General features: G+C 44.7%; 1 protein-coding gene and 1 long non-coding RNA gene across 2 annotated transcripts in view; one reads left to right on the top strand and one right to left on the bottom strand.

Annotated features, from left to right (window-relative positions):
* Positions 1 to 10,657: 10,657 nt before the first annotated feature.
* POU3F4 (POU class 3 homeobox 4) lies at positions 10,658 to 14,328 on the bottom strand. Its single transcript, XM_069062563.1, has one exon. The coding sequence runs from the start codon at positions 14,247 to 14,249 to the stop codon at positions 13,113 to 13,115; it is 1,137 nt and encodes a 378-aa protein (XP_068918664.1). The 5' UTR covers positions 14,250 to 14,328; the 3' UTR covers positions 10,658 to 13,112.
* A 1,724-nt stretch (positions 14,329 to 16,052) lies between these two features.
* Positions 16,053 to 19,691, top strand: part of LOC138141701 (uncharacterized) — a 72,055-nt gene continuing 68,416 nt past the window's right edge. Inside the window, exon 1 of the long non-coding RNA XR_011163236.1 lies at positions 16,053 to 16,154. This is a non-coding gene — a long non-coding RNA (uncharacterized lncRNA). The remainder of the gene's footprint in view (positions 16,155 to 19,691) is intronic.

The raw sequence follows: 19,691 nt of genomic DNA, 5'->3' as shown, positions 1-19,691 counted from the left end.
TTTGACTCCTTCCCAACTTGGGCAGGAAAAGAGGGCATTGAACCTGAAACACTTTGGGAGGACAGGCCAGGAGGGGCTGATGGGCGAGGAGCTCTAGGGACCTACTGGAAGCACTTGGAGGGTGGGAGCCGGAGGGCTTCAGAAAGGTGGATGAGGAGACCTGGAGACAAACTGCCTCTTTCCCCGTTTGTCGGGAGGATTCTTAGGTTGGGACAGCTGCTGTAATGTTGAGATTCATTCTCTCTCTCATTTCCGTTGCCTACGTAGGTTTTAACACGGAGCCTCCTTTCCTACCCCTCTGATTCTGTGTTCTTCTGATTGTCCCTTCGCTCTGCTTTCCTTTCCCTTTCTTACTCCTATTCCCTTGGTCCTTCCTGTGCAGGATATTTGTGCCCTTTGCTATATGCTCTTTCCTCTATTTTTCCTATTTTTGTGGCTGTGGGAGTTCGAACATTGCCTTTAGTATGGTTTGGGTTCCATAGTTGGGATTGCACCTAATGTCAAAGAAAGATTGCCGATCTGGGGGAAAGAAAGGAAATGAGGACTTTCTGCCCATTGTTCTCTTTTGAAATGTAAGTACTTCTGGGAGGGCATCTGGCACCTAGCTGAGATCCTGCACAGTGAGGGCTTGGGCAGTCAGCTGGGGAAGGAGGGAGAAGTACCTCAGGAATGTAAGGGTACTGAATGGGAGGGAGGAGGACAGACCTGGGTAAGGTCCCAGGGGTGGCTTTGTTTGGCCAGAAGTCAGGCAGCATAGGGCACCTAAGGCCTCAGTGGTAGGAGGGCCCTAGAAACCGGGAGTAAGAGAGGAAGGAGGGGAAACAAGGTCATTCAGATAGTCATCTTTTTGAGTGTTTTTTTTTTCTTTCTTCCCAGCTTTCCTTCCAATTTCAGTGGTTGCTGTCCCTGGAACTGCTGTAGTCAGAAAATGATGATTTATAGGATCTAGAAGTACTTTGGAATTCTCTGTTTCAAGGAATGTTGTACATTAGGTTCTAGGTTAGGTGCTTTTTGTTCATATCATACCCAATTCAAAGAAAGTAGGCATAAACTTGTTCTCAAAACGATCAACTTTTCAAATGTGGGTGTTGCCAAATTGCTAACAGATTTGTCATTAGTTGGAATATTGTGAAACTTCACAAACCAGTTTCAGACAAGTAACAATGTCCCCTTAGATGTCTTTAGTATTTGTAGTAGTGGTTGGGTGTATCCCAGGGGCTCAGGGAAGTTGGGAGGCTTGATTCATCCCACAGTGAAACAATTAGTTGCCATATGCCTATAGCTGAAGATTTGGCACCTTTAGTGACTTACATGGAGAAACATTGTAGTTTTCCTGGAAGGAGAGATGTAAAAGCCACCTAGTTTGGAGCCAGAGTAATGACTGATATATAAGCAGTTACTTTGCTCTTAACTTTTATAACAAGGTATAACATTATCAGACCTAATGATCAGATGAAAGTAACATGTTTTTATGAAATGTATAATTACCCTCTGGAAAACTAGATGCTACAGCGTACCATGCAGGCAAATAACGGTATATTTCAAATACAAAACAGACATGTAAATAATAGCATGTGCAATCATTCTGGTTACCTGTGGAATCGAAATTATTGTGGTTTTCAGTCTTTAAACAGAAGGGCATCTGCAGATTAGTAAGCAAAGGATGGAGCACAGTTCGGTGTATCTGGTCTTGGAGAAGTGTTCCACCTTTCTGGGGAGCAACTCGGGTTGGTAGGCATTCCAAAGAACTAGACTGACTGAGTCCCAGTAATTCCTGTGCCCACTATAATGAGAGGTTTAGGCTCACACTAATTTCTATTCTTCTTGCAGTTATTGTCATGGGAACAAATTAATGCATATTATACCATTTTGTATTCTCATTAACAATTTTGCCGTGAGAAGCCCACTCTGGCTGTCCTTGCAGTGTTTCTTAGCAGAGCAGGAAACAATAGTGTTAATGCCCAGTGTAATCTGTGAGAGACTATAAACATTTAATAGGCTTGTAAACACCAACTCGAACCTTTTTGATATTCTCTGTTTTGGTTGCCTGTCCATGCAACATCCCCTGTCCAGGTTACTGAGACTGTAAGCAGGAAGAACAGATATGAATGAAAGGCAGGAACAGCCAAAAGGCTGACTATTCCCTCCCTTGCATTGTCTGAGGCCCCACAAATCCTTCATTAGAAGAAAAGTGATTACAAGCTGGGAGATACTTTAAAATACTTCTCCCTTTGACGAAGTCTTAACATCATGGAGCCCTTGTTTTGAAGAGTCTTCTTCAATGGGAACAAGCAGCTAAGGAAGCAGTATGTTATATTCTTTTCAAAAGGAACACTTCGAAAGAAGACAGTCTTTTTTGATTACCTTCCAGGAGGCCCCGGGCCCTTTCTCTCGTCAACACTAAAAATGATTAGTGCTTTCCATGAAGTCAGGATAATTTGCAGAGATATCACAAAGTACTCTACAAGACAGGACAAAAGAGTTTACATGATAGAATAGGAAAAACAAACCCTCCAAAAGTCTGCCCGATTCAGGAATAATTGAAACCTGCTGGAGCAAACAGTCTAAAATGCTGCACTTACCATGTAGTCCAGACCCAGTTTCCAGTTGGAGCCTGTCCCTTGGACATTCCCTGAACTGGATTGCTTTGACCTGCACTGGGGTCAGAGGGAATTTCAGAAGTCTCATCTTCTACATTCAGAAAAAGCTTTAGAGTCCAGGTCAGTCTAAAAGAAGTGATAAGCTGGCCCAGGCAACCAGACTTATTACCAAATTTCAAACTAAAAAAAAATACTGGTCATAAGAAGCGAACAGTTTCTAGGATAAAATCCCCTCCTGACCCTCCTGATAGACATGGGGCCCAATTCTTTTAGCACAATGGCAACAACCACCCCCTTCATAACCAAGATGCTATTTGACTAGGACCTTCCCTCCCCCCACCCACCAAGTAAAAAATTAAAGAGAGAGTTGCACTTGGAGCAGAGAAAGTCACTGAGTGACAGGAAGAAAGAGCTGGCTTAGATTTCAGTGACCATTGGGGAGGTAGCTTATAGCAAGGCTCAGTATTCCGTGAATTTGGACATGCCACAGACCTTTCTCTTTGTGTTTCTGGATGTGTAGCTCCACACAGCAAAAGCCTGCCATGATCAGGTTAGTTAAGGCAAGTCTTATTCTGTCACCTGACACCAGTGTGAGAAGAAGTTCCTCTATATTTGCAACTCTTCCTCTTGTTAAACTTTTCCATTTCTTTTTTTTTTTTTGGTTGGGTGATAGCTTTTACATTTATAGTATATTTCCCCCCCCCAATAATTTAACACCTTGAAATACACTGAATCTATTAAGAAAAAGCAAAAAAAAAATCTGCTCAATTTCAGTTGTCATCCGTTTCTAACGGCTCTGGCTTTCTTCAGTTTTCTGAAATCATCTCATCAGGGCAAGAAAGCATCTCTCTTTAAGCATTAGAGCTTTCTTCTCTGCAGCTCCAGAATTTATAAAACAAATTCACACATTGCTACTGAGAAAGACACTGCTTCCCTAAAGCTCAACCAGTTTTTTTTTTTTTTTAAGAAAGGAATAATGTGACCATAAAGAGCTATTGGAGAATACTTTCTCACATCACCCTTGGATTCCTGACAGGATTTTCAGAGATGGAAATGTATACACACACACACACACACAACACACACACACCACACACACACACACACGCAAATATATGGATTTGTGGTGCTTATAAAACCCCCAGCATTTGCCCCTGTTTCGGCATCCACAGAGGGGGCAGAAGGAACAATTGCTAAGAATCTGTCTCTTGGGATATTATTCCCAGCACCTGCTGGTGAGCCTTTGCCTTTCGTTTAACTAGATTACAAGTTACTAGTTGTTTCTATAGATAATAAAACCTAATCCCCTAATGGGAGGGCTGGCTAAAGCAGGGGGAAAAGATCTTCCATAGTGCCCATCAGACTTGCCCTTCATCTCAAATCTCAACTGGAAAGTTATTTTTAAAAGTTAGCAATTTGCTTATTGATCCATATTTCTCATCCATTCATTTCTTTCTTTAAAAGATTAAGATAAGTGTGGATGAGCTCAATTTTAGAAAGCTAAAAATTATATTTAATGACCAGACATATGTCAGATGTCTATTGTTTTATTCTCAGTTAGCCAAGGTTTATGATGTTACTAAGGCAAAGCAAAGAAATTGTTAAGAACACAACAGCAATTTCGTAAAAAGCAATCATTTTAAAGGGCACCATGGTATTGCCCAAATTTCTGGGACCATATCTTCCTAGCATTATTAAAACTATTTGGTTGGTAACATGCCAAAGTCTTGCATATTTATTTGTTTGGATTTTTTTTTGAAGTGTTGTGGTCTGAAATTCATGTTCATATGTGGATGTATAGCAGAGAGTTTGAGGTTCTTTTTTTCCATTGCCTGATTCTGGTCATTTAAAGTGACACTAAGCTTTGGGCAGTGAAGGCAGAGAGAGGCTGTAGCAACACATTCTACCAGTAGAGATGTGGCCTTCTTTTAGGAAGGTTTGTTGGTTTTTTTGTAATAGAAAATCAAAATCCCTGCTCTTTTTTTCCTTGGGTAATGATGCAATCATTTCCATGTCTTTAGCTAAAGACCATTCACTTTTCTTATTACATACCTTATTTTCCAAAGGGTTAAAAGTGAGACAGGAAAAAAAATGCTCTTGGTTGAGATATAGAAGGTCTCAGACCTGAGGAACCCCCCCCCCCTTTTTTTACTTAAGCACATTTAAAGCAAGAACAAAAGATCTGATTAGTTTGGCCAATTTGACATATCCTAGCTGAAATATGGGAGGGGGGGGGTCGGCTACTGGTTTGAGAATGGGTTAAATTAGCATTTTAAAAGCAATTAGTCCACAATGTGTTCTGATTGTTTTTGATAACTTAAAAAAAGCAGCTGAGAGATTGTGATTTAAAAATTGGCCATTTACCCTATATGAAGTACTTTATTCCCCCTCCGCAAATGTTCACAAGGATTTTTAATTACTGATATCATCTTCATCGGCCCTAAGTGTGTGATCCCTTGAGACCCTTTTGGGTTTATGGGTTACCTATTCCTTGTTTTTCTCAAAAGGATTCCAATATACATTTAGCCCCATTAGCAAATTTGGGTGTGTTTATTGGCCTTTCAAGGCCTATATGGCATGAGTTTAAAAATGTCAGACTTTGTTCCTCTGCTCTGTGAGCCTCTGGACTCTCATACTCTCACAGGGAAATGAATGAGACCCATGTCATATACTGCTCCTCAATTGTGCCCAGAACGCCTATTGATATTAATGAGTTTCTAGCCTGGACTGATCGTGGTCATTTTGTGTGGCCTGAAGTGGTCATTTTGTTGCAATTTGCATATTGGTTGTTGAAAAGTCTAGAGTGCCCACACTATTTCAGTTTCTATGGTGTCTTGGAATCCTTATGGAGGAAAGGGGCTTTACGAATTTAAAATATGATGCATTCTGGCCCTTAGACATTTGTTCCAACTTCTTAAAATTGAGCTCATGCATATTTATCTTGAATTTTATTTTAAATTCTAATTGGCAAGTACTCTAAGCCAATCATAAACAGGTAGAGTATGAAAACTGGCAGAAGTGGGGTGCTGTCAGTTTTTTAAGTCATCAATTTTTTCTTGCAGTCATTCAGAAATGTTGTTTGACCCATTTGAAAGACATTTCAAAGACAGACATTTTAGAATTCAGCAGAGAACATAGAACCAGGAGACGTCAAACAGGATAATTTAAGAGCTGAAAGGGGCTCCCGAACTTTCTCTCCTCTCACATACAATGAACTTACGGCACTTGGTAGTCTCTGGCTAGAGATCTTTGAATTCTTAGCCCTTTTACTCACCTACCTCTCCCCCCCCTCAACGATCTCTAAGCAGTATCTTTTCCCAATGGGGTGGGGGGGGGCAGGCAGGAGGAATGGACCATCTGGCCGAGGCCAGCTATCCTTAGAAATCACTTTCGATTCCACTGGAATGTCAAATGTGGAAGAAGCCAGGTTTTCTGCCCCGGGAAACATTAAAATCCTAAATGAAAGCAACTTTATCTAGAATCTGAAATCCCATGCAGACATTTCATATGGGAGGTTAAAATATGCATCATTGGTTCTTCTTCTGATGAAAGGCATTTTCTTGTAGGTAACTAGTGCCTTCTCATTGATGTGTAAACCAAATACTATTATTGACAGTAGCTGCTGTACACTGTGTTCAGAACAGTCCTTGATGAAGTCAATAAGTTTTTACAGTACCCCCCTCAAGTTTCATGTCCTCGAATGCTTGCAAGATCAGGTCATACCGTGAAGTGTTTAATATTAGCTCTAACCTCTTCTAAAGTTCTATTGAAATTCTAAAAATTAACGGTACATATTTATACATGAAAATTAGCTATCAATGGACAGATTGGTGGTAACTAAATAATTCCTTAGGGAAAATATTTTTCCATGTTGCTATTCCACCTGTAACATTTTTCTCAAAACTTAGAATGACATGTCATTTTTCATGCCCAAGACACTTTTTTCTGTCCCTGGTCCAGAGCCTACCATTCTTTTTTGTTTTTAATTTTTTATTTCAGCAGTGATGATACCAGATGGTGAATGCATGCAATTTTTATGTTCTCAGATTGTAGGCATTATGGCAGAGAAAATCTTATAAATCCATTTGTAAATTCTGTGAAACAAACCCCTTGATAGCACTGGGACTAGCACCCGATTTATAGGATAAGCCTTTTACTATGTGTCTAGTTATGTGTGGGCGGGTGGGCAGGTGGGATCTGGGAGCAGTACTTGGCCTACAAGCTAGCCAAAGCCATGTGTTGTATAATAATGCTTATACTTCATGTGGAAAATCTACTGTGGATGATGAAATCTAACCAGTTTTCCAAATGTTTGTATGTGGCCCCTTGTTTCCATAAAGGAATTGATGTCATTCTTGAATCTTCCTTGGGTTGCTTCTTGGAATTCAGTGAGGTGTTTTTGTTTTTGTTTTTATCTTCATGGTTGAAGAAACAATCCATGTGTCTATATAATGCCAGAATAAGCAGTGGAGAAAAAAAAATCAGTCATACTGGTCATTTGACATTAAATGGACGAAACAAAGGACTAGTTGATTTTTTTTTCTTTTTCTAGCCTCTGGTAGATATAACTTGAGTAGCTAAAAAAAATAAAAGACTAAAGAGTTGGTCAATGAATTGACCATTTTCCTGCTGTTGTTCAGGGCAGTTGCCTTTTAGCTAAACTATACCCTCTCTGTGTATATACATATAAACACATGAAATTCACAGGATTATCATGATGAAGCAGTCTGGTCTGCAAATTCACCAAGCTTGTACACAAGATGACCTAATTAGGGAGGCTTTTTAGTGCCTAAGGAATGAAAGATCTTTGGAGGGAGTCCAAGATGGGCCCACCTTAGAATAATTATCATTTGATATAGTGTATAGATAGAGAATTCATGTTTCTCTACCAAGATCTCTCTGGACACATGTAGATGAAAGGAGTAACTCCTTTCACTAAGAGGGCAAGATTTTGTGGATCTTGTCCATATGCAGACACACTGAGTCCAGGGCTTGAAAGGTAAAATTTCTCCTTCTTTTCTTATGGAACATGACATTTGTTTTAAAAAAAAATTGGCAACCATATTTCTTGCAAAACAGTTCCCTGACTTTTGAAAAGTTCTGCCATCTGTATGCTAAAGCATGCAACTATGCCCTTTTTGTAATTTACCCCAAAGCCTTAATCAATGTCAAATATCTGTTGCCCGGGCATTTCTTTAGTGCTGGAAAGCTGACATCTGTAAAGAAGCCTGTTGGTAGCTTGCAATGTTAGAACTCCTATCTAGGAACACATAAACAGAACATTCTATGCTTTGAGGCTTTCTTTTGCAAAAGGGGTGAGTGCAAGTGGAGTCAGCTAGTATGACATTTGCCCTATTTTCTGATTTCAAGACATTTTTGAAACAATTGCATGTTGAATTTCTCATACCAAGTCATATATATTCCTGAAGACCGATAGTTCCACATATGCCTTTTAAAAAGTGCTAGCAGGAAGTAAGGGGAGAGAAACAAATTCTTAATTTTAGAAAACGACTTTTTAAAAAGTCCCTGTCATTTATCTGTTTGCCTCCTTTCTACCTTCTCCTCAAAGAGCAATTTTAAATTAAAAAACCCCCAAAATTTAATGATTCTACTTATAACCTGACAGCAATTACAGGAAAAACAGCAGCTTGGGTTGGGAGCAAGGGAAATACTTAAATGTTAAATAATTCTCAAGGAACAAGATTTGATTTTGTTAATGCCTGGTACTTGATTTGTTCACTGCACTCCTCCCTGCCCAACAGCTACTGTTGCCAGGGATAATATTTTCTTTTGTTCTTTTATTTTTGTAAAGGGCAACACTGTAGCTTAGTTATCTACTTTTTGTTATGCATACAGAGATCTAGAGATAGAGGGAATTCTTTGTATATATTTATATCTAGCCATATACAGACACATATTTACAGTTTGGTTTACCTTGCTCTTTGGTCTTTACACTCCCCCACCCCCCAAACACACACATACCTTCCCACCACAAACCCATACATTTTTTATGGCTATGCCCAGACAGAGAATGGAGATTTTCAGTTATATCTCGCCCCCCCCCAATTAAAATAATCATTGTTACTCTCTTTCAACATTCCTATTTTCACTCTCTGGGAACATAGCAGCAGCCCTGAGAAGCCCTGAAGTTTGGAAACTGAAGCTAAAATGGCTTGCCCATGCCATTCTGGCGAAACTCTCCTGTCTCAAGCACCATTCTTCCCTGACTTTAATGAAAGTGGCATAGTAGTAGGGGGTTGGTTGGAGAGAAACTTAATGCAAAAGAAATTTCATTGATGGCATTTTCATTCTAGACCTCCATAATAATTGGAAGAGAAAGAAAAGTGAGGACAGCTTAAGAAGCTGTCTGTCTATAATCCATCTTCAAAAACATTGGCTTCTGGCTCAGTTAAAAGTCATCTCAAAATGCAGGATAGTTTGACCTCTATGTTTTAGCAAGAAAAGCTGTGCCTTTGTAATCTGCTCAAACTTTTCACAGGGTACCCAAGGGAAGTTGGCATCAACTCAGATAGCACCGTAGGGCTTAAATATGCCTGATGTTCATGTTCTTGGGAGCATGCACACACACACACACACACTCATATGATCTATAAATCTGTCTTATCTAGAAATGCCACATACATATAATGTGACACACTCTATACACAGCGATCATGTGCATATAATGCTGTATACAGATGTCAATGATTAGGCAACCAGAAAAAAAGTGAGGCATTACATGTGATAATAATTACCTATTAACATGACAAATTAAATACTTTTGCTTAATAAAAATTGCCTACCTTGAACTTGTGAATGGAGGCTGGCTTGGCAGCTATAAAATGTTATCAGAATGTTCTGTCTCTTGGTATATACAAATGTAAAAGAGTATTGTGTTTGCTGAGAGAAACAAAAGAATGCCTTTGAGTTGGGTTGCACATGTGTGTACACAACTTTAACATGTATCTTTCCCCTGTTTTGGTACATGACTTCTGACTAATAACTTCTATCATTATGCATAAATCTCCCTTATGACTTGGAGGTGTTGAAATAAAATTATCATGATTAAATGGGAGGGGGGATTTAATAAACTGAACACAGAGAGGTATTTACACCTACTTCAGGAAGAATACATCCTGCAAAAGTCAAGTCCTATGAGGTCAGACAAACGGCCCAGACTGGCATTTATGGTTTGGGGGAAAATCCTTAGAAAGACAAGGTCACAGCTTTCACTGAGGCAAGAGGAAGGCTACCTAGCCAAAAACACCCGAGCGGGTAGGAAGGGGTGATTATAGGATTTCCTTGCACTCCTAGGCTTGAGGTCTTGAGGAGACTTTAGAGAGCCATGACCATTTATCCGAACTTCTTTGTTTTACAGAGGAGGAAACTGAGGCAAAACTGTAGCAATTAAATACTTGACAGAGGTCACATAGGATTTAATTCTCAGGTTCTCTGACTAGCTTCCATACTGCTTTGCTTCCTTTACACCTCCTTGCCAAGAGAACTGCAAACAGATATCTTTACAAGTTTCTGAATTTCTGGTGGGGGGTGAAACTATACAAAATGTCCAGATTGCAGGGGGGTAGGGTGGGGTGGGGTGGAGAAGGGGCTTTTCTATGAAAACACTACTACTCCCACTTAAATAAAAATCCTGGCCTTTTCTAACAGGTTTGACAGAATTCTGAATATATGCAGGATGTCTGTATACAAGTATTAGAATCTCCCCAGCTGGAGGGGGGAGGGGAAGACAGACAGAGAGAGACAGACAGGGGGAGAGGGAGAGAGAGAAAGAGAGAGACAGAGAGAGAGAGAGAGAGAGAGAGAGAGAGAGAGAGACAGAGAGACAGAGAGAGACAGAGAGAGACAGAGACAGAGACAGACAGACAGAAACAGAGACAGAGAGACAGACAGAGATAGAGACAGAGACAGAGAATGAATATGAATACATTAGGAATCAAAACAATGACTAATTTCTAACCTGAAGACTAGCAGAGGCTCAGCTGGAATGTGGTTCCCTTTGACCAGTCCGTTTCATACATCACACAACAAAGCAAACATTTTTTTTGGAAAAATGTTTTATTTAAACCCTTTTTTCTTTAACAACAATAAAATATCGCGTCATTATAAACCCCCTGACTAAAACTGGTAGACGACCAAACAGTAACAGCTAATTGGTTGTTTTTTTTATATTTTTTTGACACGCAGTTCATTTTTTTTTTTGCAAAGAGTTTCTTAAAAACATAATGTGGAATTTATTGAAAATAAATAATTGTTGGTAACTGCAATAGGCATTTGGAATAAAATAGTTGAAAAAAGCAACTCTTAAGGAAAAATAGCGTTTATTATACATCCGTTACTAAATGAATAAACTAAATGATCTTTCTTTAAATTAATAACTTCAAAAACCGTTTAATATACAAAACTGTACAATTATAAAGTCGGCAGGGATGTTTTGATTAACTCAGGGTTTCACCCTAGCACTTCCTGGGGAAATGCTGGGGTGGGGGGAGTAGGGGGGGGCAAATGATAGTAAATATTGTAGGGAAATTGCGGGGCTGGGCCAGGGGAGAGGGACTGGTATCTCAGGTTGAAACCTGGAATGGTATCCACAGCTGGAAGACTCCCCAGAGGTTTCGGGAACCCTGGTTCCCAGGCACCAGCCCATTTCTTCCCTCCCAGCATATTCTAAACAGGGGGCGCGAAGGAGGCTTCCTGGTCCTTAGGTAGTCTAGCTTTGTCTACCAAGATAACCCCCCCCCCATCCCCGAAAAGGTGAGCTGGTTATCTGGAGGAGGCTGTAGACAGATAGATATGGTAGGTGCTGTGGTGCGTGTATACAAGTGTGTGCGTGCGTTATGAAGTGATGTACCTTGAGAGAATGCGTGTATATATTTTATAGAGAGCAACGAAGCAACAATAACACCGCATATTGGGGGCTCTGTATACAGTATATCGAGGTGGTACATATAGAAAGAGATACACAGCTATACCTACAGCCACACAGAGGTGTGCACGGAGAGCTTACACAGTAGAGACGTTTGCATATGTGGGCATCAGCCATCACACAAGCCCCTACACACATATACTGATATATACACTATACTCTGTCCATGTGAGGGGGTGGAGCGCATTTCTCTAGCTGGAGAACTGGGACCTTTCAAATGATTCCAATTCATTCATTCCCGCATTCATTCATTCCTTCATTCATTTTTTTTTCTCCAAGAGCTTTTCAAGGCCCCTCGGGGTTCCAGCTTAGAGGGGAAGGAGCCCCGGGTGAACCGAGGGGGAGGGGACATACTGGCCCAGTCCTCCTCCAACATCTCCGGAGCCTTTGGAAGCGTAAAAACCAGGGCAGCTCGAAAGGAGTCTCCCAAGGCACAGCAGAGGAGAGCCAGCAAAGGAGTTTCTCCACCCTAGGCTTTCTTGACTGGCACTACTCAACGGCCTTTGCTTAAAAAATAAAAAAAAAAAAGAAAGAAAAAAAAGGAAAAGAAAGAAAAGGAAAAAGAAAGAAAGAAAGAAAAGAGGCAGTTGGGATCTGGCATCGGTCATCTCTGTCTGCCTGGGTACTCCTCTCTGGGGGAGAACCTTGTGTCCCTCTCTTGGGGCTTAACTTGTGTTTGCTAAGGGCGAGCAGCTCCGAGGCTCGAGCATCTGGGGAACAAGGTGGGGAGGACAGTCTGGGAAGCAGGGGTAAAGGGAGGATCAGAGATCCGGGAGTGGAAAGGAGAGACAAGGAAGGACGCTGCACCTCAACCTCCCCGTTCTCCTCGCTCGCTGCTATCTAGAGCCACGTCTCTGGAGCCCCGGACCTGCCTTCTCCTCCCTCCTCCCCACCGGCCCACCCCCAGGCTCCCCAGTATTCGGTTTGTATTTGGTCTCCATTCGGATTAGGGGAGGGAGTATCCCAGCCAACTGGGATTGAACCTTCCAGTCAGGTTCAAACCGTCAGCTCCGTGGAGGAAGAAGGCAGGAGGGAGCCCGATGATGCTCTCTCTAGTTGGGAGATCCTGGTCGCTGAGATACAAAGTATTTCACAAATATTGTGTACAGCTTGTAGCAAAACACCTCGGACATTGAGAAAACGCTAGAGAAGTTTAAAAAATGCAAAACTAGTCTATTGTAAAACAGATTTCACCTGAAATACAGCTGCTATAACCAAGGCGCTGAAAGGTTATTCATAGGCACACATCTGTCTTTTCTTCTCTTCTCCCCCCCACCCCCCACCCACACTTTTCCTCTCTTCCTAGCGGAGACCGACAAAAACCTTGCTGGAGAGTAAACACTAAGTATTGATCAGCGGAAAGAAGGAAAAGCCCAACAACAAGCACAACAAAAAGGGATCGCGAGGACTGTAGCGCGCAGAGAGAGCGTCCGGGCTCCGGGGCCCACGCCTTCTCAGCGGGACGGACTGTGCAGGTACGTGTGTGTTGGTTGCCTCTTTGAACGTCTAAGCGAAAGCCCCTCGGGAAGCGGGCGCGCTGCTCCCAGCGCAGCCCCGAGCCCCGACAGTCACAGATCGTGGCGTGACGCGTCCGTCTTCACCGCGTGGCCGTAGACCTCGTGCGGCGGCGGTCCCGGGGGCCCGGGAGGCGGCGGCGGCGGCGGCGGCGGCCCCGGGGGCTGCTCCCCGGGCGGGGTCATTCTCTTCTCTTTCTGCCTTCGGTTACAGAACCAGACTCGCACCACTTCCTTCTCTAGCTGCAGGCTGTCGGCCAGGGAGGAGATCTCTTGGGCGGCAGGCTTGGGGCACTTAAGAAAGTGCGTCTCCAGGACCCCCTTGACACTCACCTCTATGGAAGTTCTCTTCTTCCTCTTCCGGCCCTGGGCCGCTATCTTGTCAATGCTCGTGGGGCTCCCGGTGGACGAGTCAGCCTCTTCCAGCCACTTGTTCAGCAGGGGCTTCAGCTTGCACATGTTCTTGAAACTCAGCTGCAATGCCTCGAACCTGCAGATGGTGGTCTGCGAGAAGACGTTGCCATAGAGGGTGCCCAGCGCCAAGCCCACGTCCGCCTGCGTGAAGCCCAACTTGATGCGCCTTTGTTTGAACTGCTTGGCGAACTGCTCCAACTCGTCCGACGTCGGGGTCTCTTCATCCGAGTGGTCCTGGCAATGATGGGCCCCGAGGTCTCCGTGCTCAGCTGTGTCCCTCAGCACGGGGTGCAGCCCCTGGGTCGGGCCCGAGGTGGGAGGCGGGGTGAGCCCCCCGTGCTCCAGCATGCCACTGACCGTGAAGCCAGGCTGGGAGTAGACATTCATGGGCTGTCCACTGGACGTCAGCGAGGAATTGTGAGCCGGGCTGGCTCCCCAGGCATTGGGGTGGTTTGTATGAGGTGAGTGGTGGGGAACGTGAGGCGACCTGTGATGGATGATGGCGCCAAGCTGAAGATCTTCTCGCCCTGGCTTCACGTCCTGCTGGTCTAGAGGGCTGCTCGCCAGGGTGGAGGACCAGGGACTCCCGTCACTGAGGCTGGTCACCCAGTGGTGTCCGAGGGGATGCCCATTGCTGGGAACACCCTGCAAGTAATCACTTTGGAGAAGTTTTTGAGGATTTCGGAAAGGGCTCCCTTGCTGCATGCCTGCAGAGTCTGCATGGACCAAGGAGCTGGAACTGAGAATGCTGTAGGGATTAGAGGCAGCTGTGGCCATGGTTGGTGTAGATCCCCTACTAGTTATAATGTGGCAAAGGGAGCAGCTTCAGCCTTTGACATCTACGAAGCAAGGGAGCCAAATCAGCAACCACTTAGTTATTGGCAGTCGTCCTGACCAATGGCAGGCCGGCTTGTGCGGGGAAGCTTTTGCTGGCACCAATGATGGGCAAGGAGGCAGGTCGCGCTTTCCAAATTAGGTTTGCGAAACCCAGGAGTTAAAGTGAGGAGTGAAGCAGGAAGTGAATCAATCTTTAGGCTCCATTGGTTGCCTCTAGCTGACTATCCACGGATCATTTATTTAACTCTTTCTCCTCTGGACGATGCCAAACATTTGGGTTTTTTTTTTTTTGAAGGGATCCTGGGCGTTAAGGGGGGGGGGGGGGGAAGAAGGGGGCCGGTAGAGGCTGGCAAGGTCATGTTTCTCACCGTAACGATTAATTCTAAATCGGGGTAAAAAATGTAAAATAGATGAAATACTCTCTTCTAAGATCGACTTTGCATCCTTAGCCCGTTTACTGAGGATTTTTTTCAGCCCTCCTCAGCAGTAGGATCAGGCATGGAGCTAATTACAAAATAAAACATGTTATAAAGTTGTTAACAACAAAGGCATCTTTAAATCAAGAAATCTTCGTCGAGACTTTTATTTATTTATTTTTCCTTAAGGACAGGTAGCCTTTTACCATCACATGAAACAGATCTGATATGCCGTTTGTTTTTTCTTTGGTTATTAAGTTCCATAAAGTGCAAGTAGAAGCACTGGGCGAGGGAGGGGATGCGGGTAAGCATTAGATTGGGAGGATCTGAGTTCAAATCTACTTGTGACCTTGGGCAAGTCTTTTGCTGTCTCTGGGCCTCAGGGAACTAGTCTACTGTTCAATGAGGGGGTCGGACTAGATGTTTTCTTGGTCTCCCTTGCGACGCCAGGATCAATGACCCCAATGACAATTTGGGAGAGGTGAAGAGGAACTAAGTTATTCTAGGAACGTGGCATAACGCAAGCTCCTTCAGCTTTTCCGAAGCTAGTCACCGCATCCATTCGGTCCCCGGGTGTCACATCCCAGTAGAAACCCCTCACCAGCGGGGAGGTTCAGTGCCTGAGCACCCCTCCCAGACACACAAAGCCTTTATGGAGGGCCCGAGGACAGGCAGGCAGGACTTTGGGAAGAAGGGTGGCTGCCACCTCACCCCCATGGCGCTGACACCATGGAAAAGTAGAAAAGGCTTTCTAAAGGGGCTTTTAAGAAAGGGAAATGCTTTCATTTGGCCTTAAAACGCTGGGATAGGAAAGGCTATGGTGCTTTTGCATGTCCCGATCCGCTCCCAACTGAGTCTGACTTTTATTTCAGATTCTGAAGAAAAAGCTTTTCTGTATTTCCTTCAAAATCAAAACCAAACCAAACCACCAAAAATCAGGGGGGGGGGTGTGTGAGGGGGGGCAAATGGAGAAAACTCCTTGTCTTCTCCTTAAGCCCTTCCAAGTCAGTAAAAGAAAAGTCATTGTTTTCTACATCCCCTCTTTCAAATCCTCTCTTTGGGGGCAGGGTTGGACCAAACGCAAGGATTTTCGAGGTGCTGTGGCTTGGAGAGTAAGGCACCCATACCTAGGCAAGGCTCCTAAGTTTTAAAATGACCTTTCTAGGCACAATTTGGGAAGTAACCTAGCTGCGTAGTGATATTTGCACTTGCAGAAGACTGCAGCAGAGTCCCCTTATTGGTTTGAAATTCCATTAAATATATTGCAAGAGCTCCTAGGTTAAGCTTGATTTAAATTTGCATACATTTTCATATATTTAGCAGAAATAAAAGAAGGCTTGCAGCTACCAGAAAGTCATTAAGGCATTAGTTTGCCTAAGAAGACAGATCTGAAGGAAATTCGAGAAAAGGAGAAAATGAAAAAGCCAAGGTGAGCAGCTTCTTTCCCAATTCCTTTCTACAGCTAAAGATTCTCGGGGTTCTCCGGGTAGGGCTCGTTTGGGGAAAAGCAGTGAGCTAACAGGGTCGAGGCTAGGGAATGGGAAGTCTGTTGGGCAGAAGAAACTGGTGTTTGTTGGGGCGCCACTTTTCTTTCTTTCTTTCTTTCTTTCTTTCTTTCTTTCTTTCTTTCTTTCTTTCTTTCTTTCTTTTTTCTTTCTTTCTTTCTTGACGCGTAGTTATTGGCAGCGATTATTTACGATCCATCCCCCTCCCCCCTCCTTGAAATAGTTTCTTTTGCCGGGGGTCCTCTGAAGGCTTAGCTGGGATATTGTGTTCCTCGGGTTTTCTTCTTTCTTTTCTTCCTTTCTTTTTTTTAACTGTCAACTGTCTCCTCTTTTGCCCTATACGAAAGCTGTTTTTGCTCGTTAGAGTTTCAACTTTTGCCTGGAAAAACGAGTGCTTTTGTGTGTGTGTGTGTGTGTGTGTGTGTGTGTGTGTGTTTGTGTGTGTGTGTGTGCGCGCGCGCGCGCCCGCGCGCGCGTGGGTGTGGGTGTGGGTTTGCGTGCTCCTGTGAAGGGGGGGGGAGCAGTTTTCCGGGGCTCTGCAAGCTTCCCACTTGTGGAGGCACTCGAGGTCTGGGCCAGGGTCACTTTAGAGGTCAGAGAGAAAGACACCTAAACATTGGAGTGCTCAGTGCCCAAGGCTTAGGGCCGAGGTTTTCCCCAGCTCAGAAATGTTTCTGATGGCCAAGGTGCTAGTCCAGGGAGCAGTGTCGGAAGCGTTTAGCGTTCTTTAATGGATTGGCCTAGAGGGGATGGTGGTGTGGGTTTTTTTGCACTAGATCCGGGCCTGGTATGCCCTTTTGATTTCTGCCTGACAGCTCCTACCTAGTCCAGGGAGGGGAGCCCTCCTCCAGCCGGGGCCTGAGAACCACTTAGCCAGGTTTACTGGTGGAGCCCCAGTGCTTGAGACACACAGCCCCTCTCTTCCATGAGGAAAGAAATCACCTAAACAGAATGGCAGACTTTGCGCTCCCCCCTCCCCACCCCCACTCCCTGGGATATTCAGGTATAAGGCTAGCCTTTAACAAGGAGCCAGGCAGGAAGAAACCTCTCCAACTAACTAGGAATCATGCATTGCAACAGCCTGAGCCCCCAGCCAAGCAGCAGCTTCATGGCTGCAGCCTCGACCCTGGACCATTACGCCCTTGCATGGCAGGATTTTTTTTTAATCTGCATATAGTTAAATCTTCTTGCTGTTCTAACTAATCTACTGGAGAGGGTTTCCTTCGCTTTCCCCTGTCAGTCTAACTTCCCAAGTGTAACAGATGCCGCTCTCAAGCGCTCCTCTCTGCTGCTTGTCTTTATGCAGCCTCGCATATTTCTCCCCATGATCTGGGTTTCCATAGAGAGAGGAATAAAAGGGGGACCATGGCCACAAATCCCCTGCCCCATGCGGAATAAAAGAGCCTTATTCAATAGCCGACCCCGTCTGGACATGGGAGCGAAATGAGTACACGCAAAGCTACTGTTGCAAGAATTTGTAACTTATTTTTCATCGACCGGAGTTCACAAGCACGGCAGAGATCCGCCTCTAGGATGGGGTCCCTGCCCTTAGGTGCCCAATAGTCCCAGGTCCCAACAGCTCAACCTTGGGGGATCCTTTTTGCCACCTCCCCAAGCCTTTTCCTTTCCCCGAAATCTGGGCCAGCTAGAAGTCGCTAGAGAGGGCAAGTCTATCTTTGAGGCAGAGGAGCTGTAATTGTATTGGGGTCCATAGACTTTCCAGAATAAGCCCGGCCGGACAGCCTTAGTTCTCCAGGGCACCAACTTTCTTTCTCCTATGGGTGTTCTCTTATTCCTTCTTTTAGGACCACGATTTAGTTAATTACAGACACCACCAGTGCACCAGTTCCTCCCAAGAACGGGATGATTGTTCGGTTGTAAACTGGGTAGGGAAGGCTGCGGATTGGGGGGGGGGGGGTGATGTCTCTGTGGCCCTCCATTAGACAGGAAACCTTCAGAATTATGGAGATGGTGGAGTTACCTCCAGGCACCCCATTGAAAGCCTGTGTACTCTCAGGGAACTCTCCCCCCGCCCCCCCCCTCCCCTGTTCTTAACCACCACCGAATCCTCTCTGCAGTCAAAAGCCAGCAAATTGAGCCGGTCGATCGATTCCTTTCGGGTAGAAGGGACTGTCCGAGAGAGCTGAGCCGAGCCGAGCAGCCGTGCTTCGGGCCCCGGCTGGTGCTGCCCTACAGGACGGCCAAGAGCCGAGCCGAGCTATGCTGTGGGGAGGGCTTATGCGGGTTCAATTCATATTTTTCAGAGACTTAGAGGGTTTTCTTTATTCCCCCAAATCTGGAAATGGAGGGGACGGGGGAAGGGCGAGGAAGGTGCGGAAAAGTCTCACGGGTTCGATTTGGGTCGGTTTTAATGAAGCCCGAAGAGGCTCCAGGCGGCAAGAAGGGGCTGTGACCTCTATCTACATCGAATCCTTCACCTACAACACCAATTCCGTTTAGAAACAGGTCGATGGAGACGTGGCTCTATGGGAGCAAGTACAAAATCTAAGAATGGGGGAGCCCTAGTGGGGGGGTGGGGGAGGAATCCCAAGCGAAGAGAAACAAATGGCCAAAGGAGGAGAGAAGTCTTTCTGGTCCCTGTACATGATACATGATACATTCTTGGTGGGAAAGCCAGCTACCCAGCCGATTCTCAGCTGGACCTAGAGGCCAAAGGCCCCCCGGCTCTCCTGGTTTAGCTTTTTACAAAGCAAACCGAGGGGGAAGGTAAGGGGCTTGCAGTGTTGAGGGAAAGGGAAATTCATATAGCAGCGGCAGACATTAGCCAATACCGAGTCAAGCGCAATGAGTTCATTTTGTAGGTCTCTGTTCTTGAACGTGAGGAAGTGATCTTCGGAGAAAAAGGGAAAGGGCGAGGGCAGGGGGAGGGGGCTGACGCGGGAGAAGGGACACAGCATGCCTGGAATGCAGAAGCAGAAAGGGGGCAATTTGAAAAATAAAATATTCATAATGTAAGATTTAATGCAAACACACCCAAATCTGCCAGACCACTTGCATTTGCTAGCAAAACGAGTGCTGGTTTGGAAATGACGAGGCATTGTTTGGCAATGGGCTGCTCTGCAGTATGGTTAGAGGCTAGAGAGGCACAATAAAGAGCCTCCCTGCTAAGGTAAATGCCAACGATTCGAAATGCTGTATTTTCACTGGCGGCTTGGTACCCCTCGTACTTGCTCGTCTCTGCTTACTTACTACCTTGCCATCGCCATTGTCAATGTCTGACGTTCTTTCTCCCAGGGCTGTATACAGGCAGATGTTGGGAATCGAGCGTGCATTATGCATGGGCTTTCAGGTTACCATTCTTGGGGTTTTCAGTTCATTGTAGCCGGGCATGAAATGCTGACATTGACTTGTGCTGTAATGCGAAAGAGCGTCTTTGAGAAACTCAGTTGACATGGGGGTGTGTGGGGGCATTTCTGTTCATTACACAGTTCTTGATCACC

This window comes from Petaurus breviceps, unplaced genomic scaffold (assembly GCF_028583685.1).
Source record: "Petaurus breviceps papuanus isolate PSGF00001 unplaced genomic scaffold, PetGlider_PUasm1.0 90459, whole genome shotgun sequence".
Classification (NCBI taxonomy): Eukaryota; Metazoa; Chordata; class Mammalia; order Diprotodontia; family Petauridae; genus Petaurus; species Petaurus breviceps.
This window is presented reverse-complemented; position numbering and strand designations above follow the sequence as displayed.

Coding starts and splice junctions, on each gene's coding strand:
- POU3F4 (XM_069062563.1), bottom strand. CDS start 14,249: ATGGCCACAGCTGCCTCTAATCCCTACAGCATTCTCAGTTCCAGCTCC.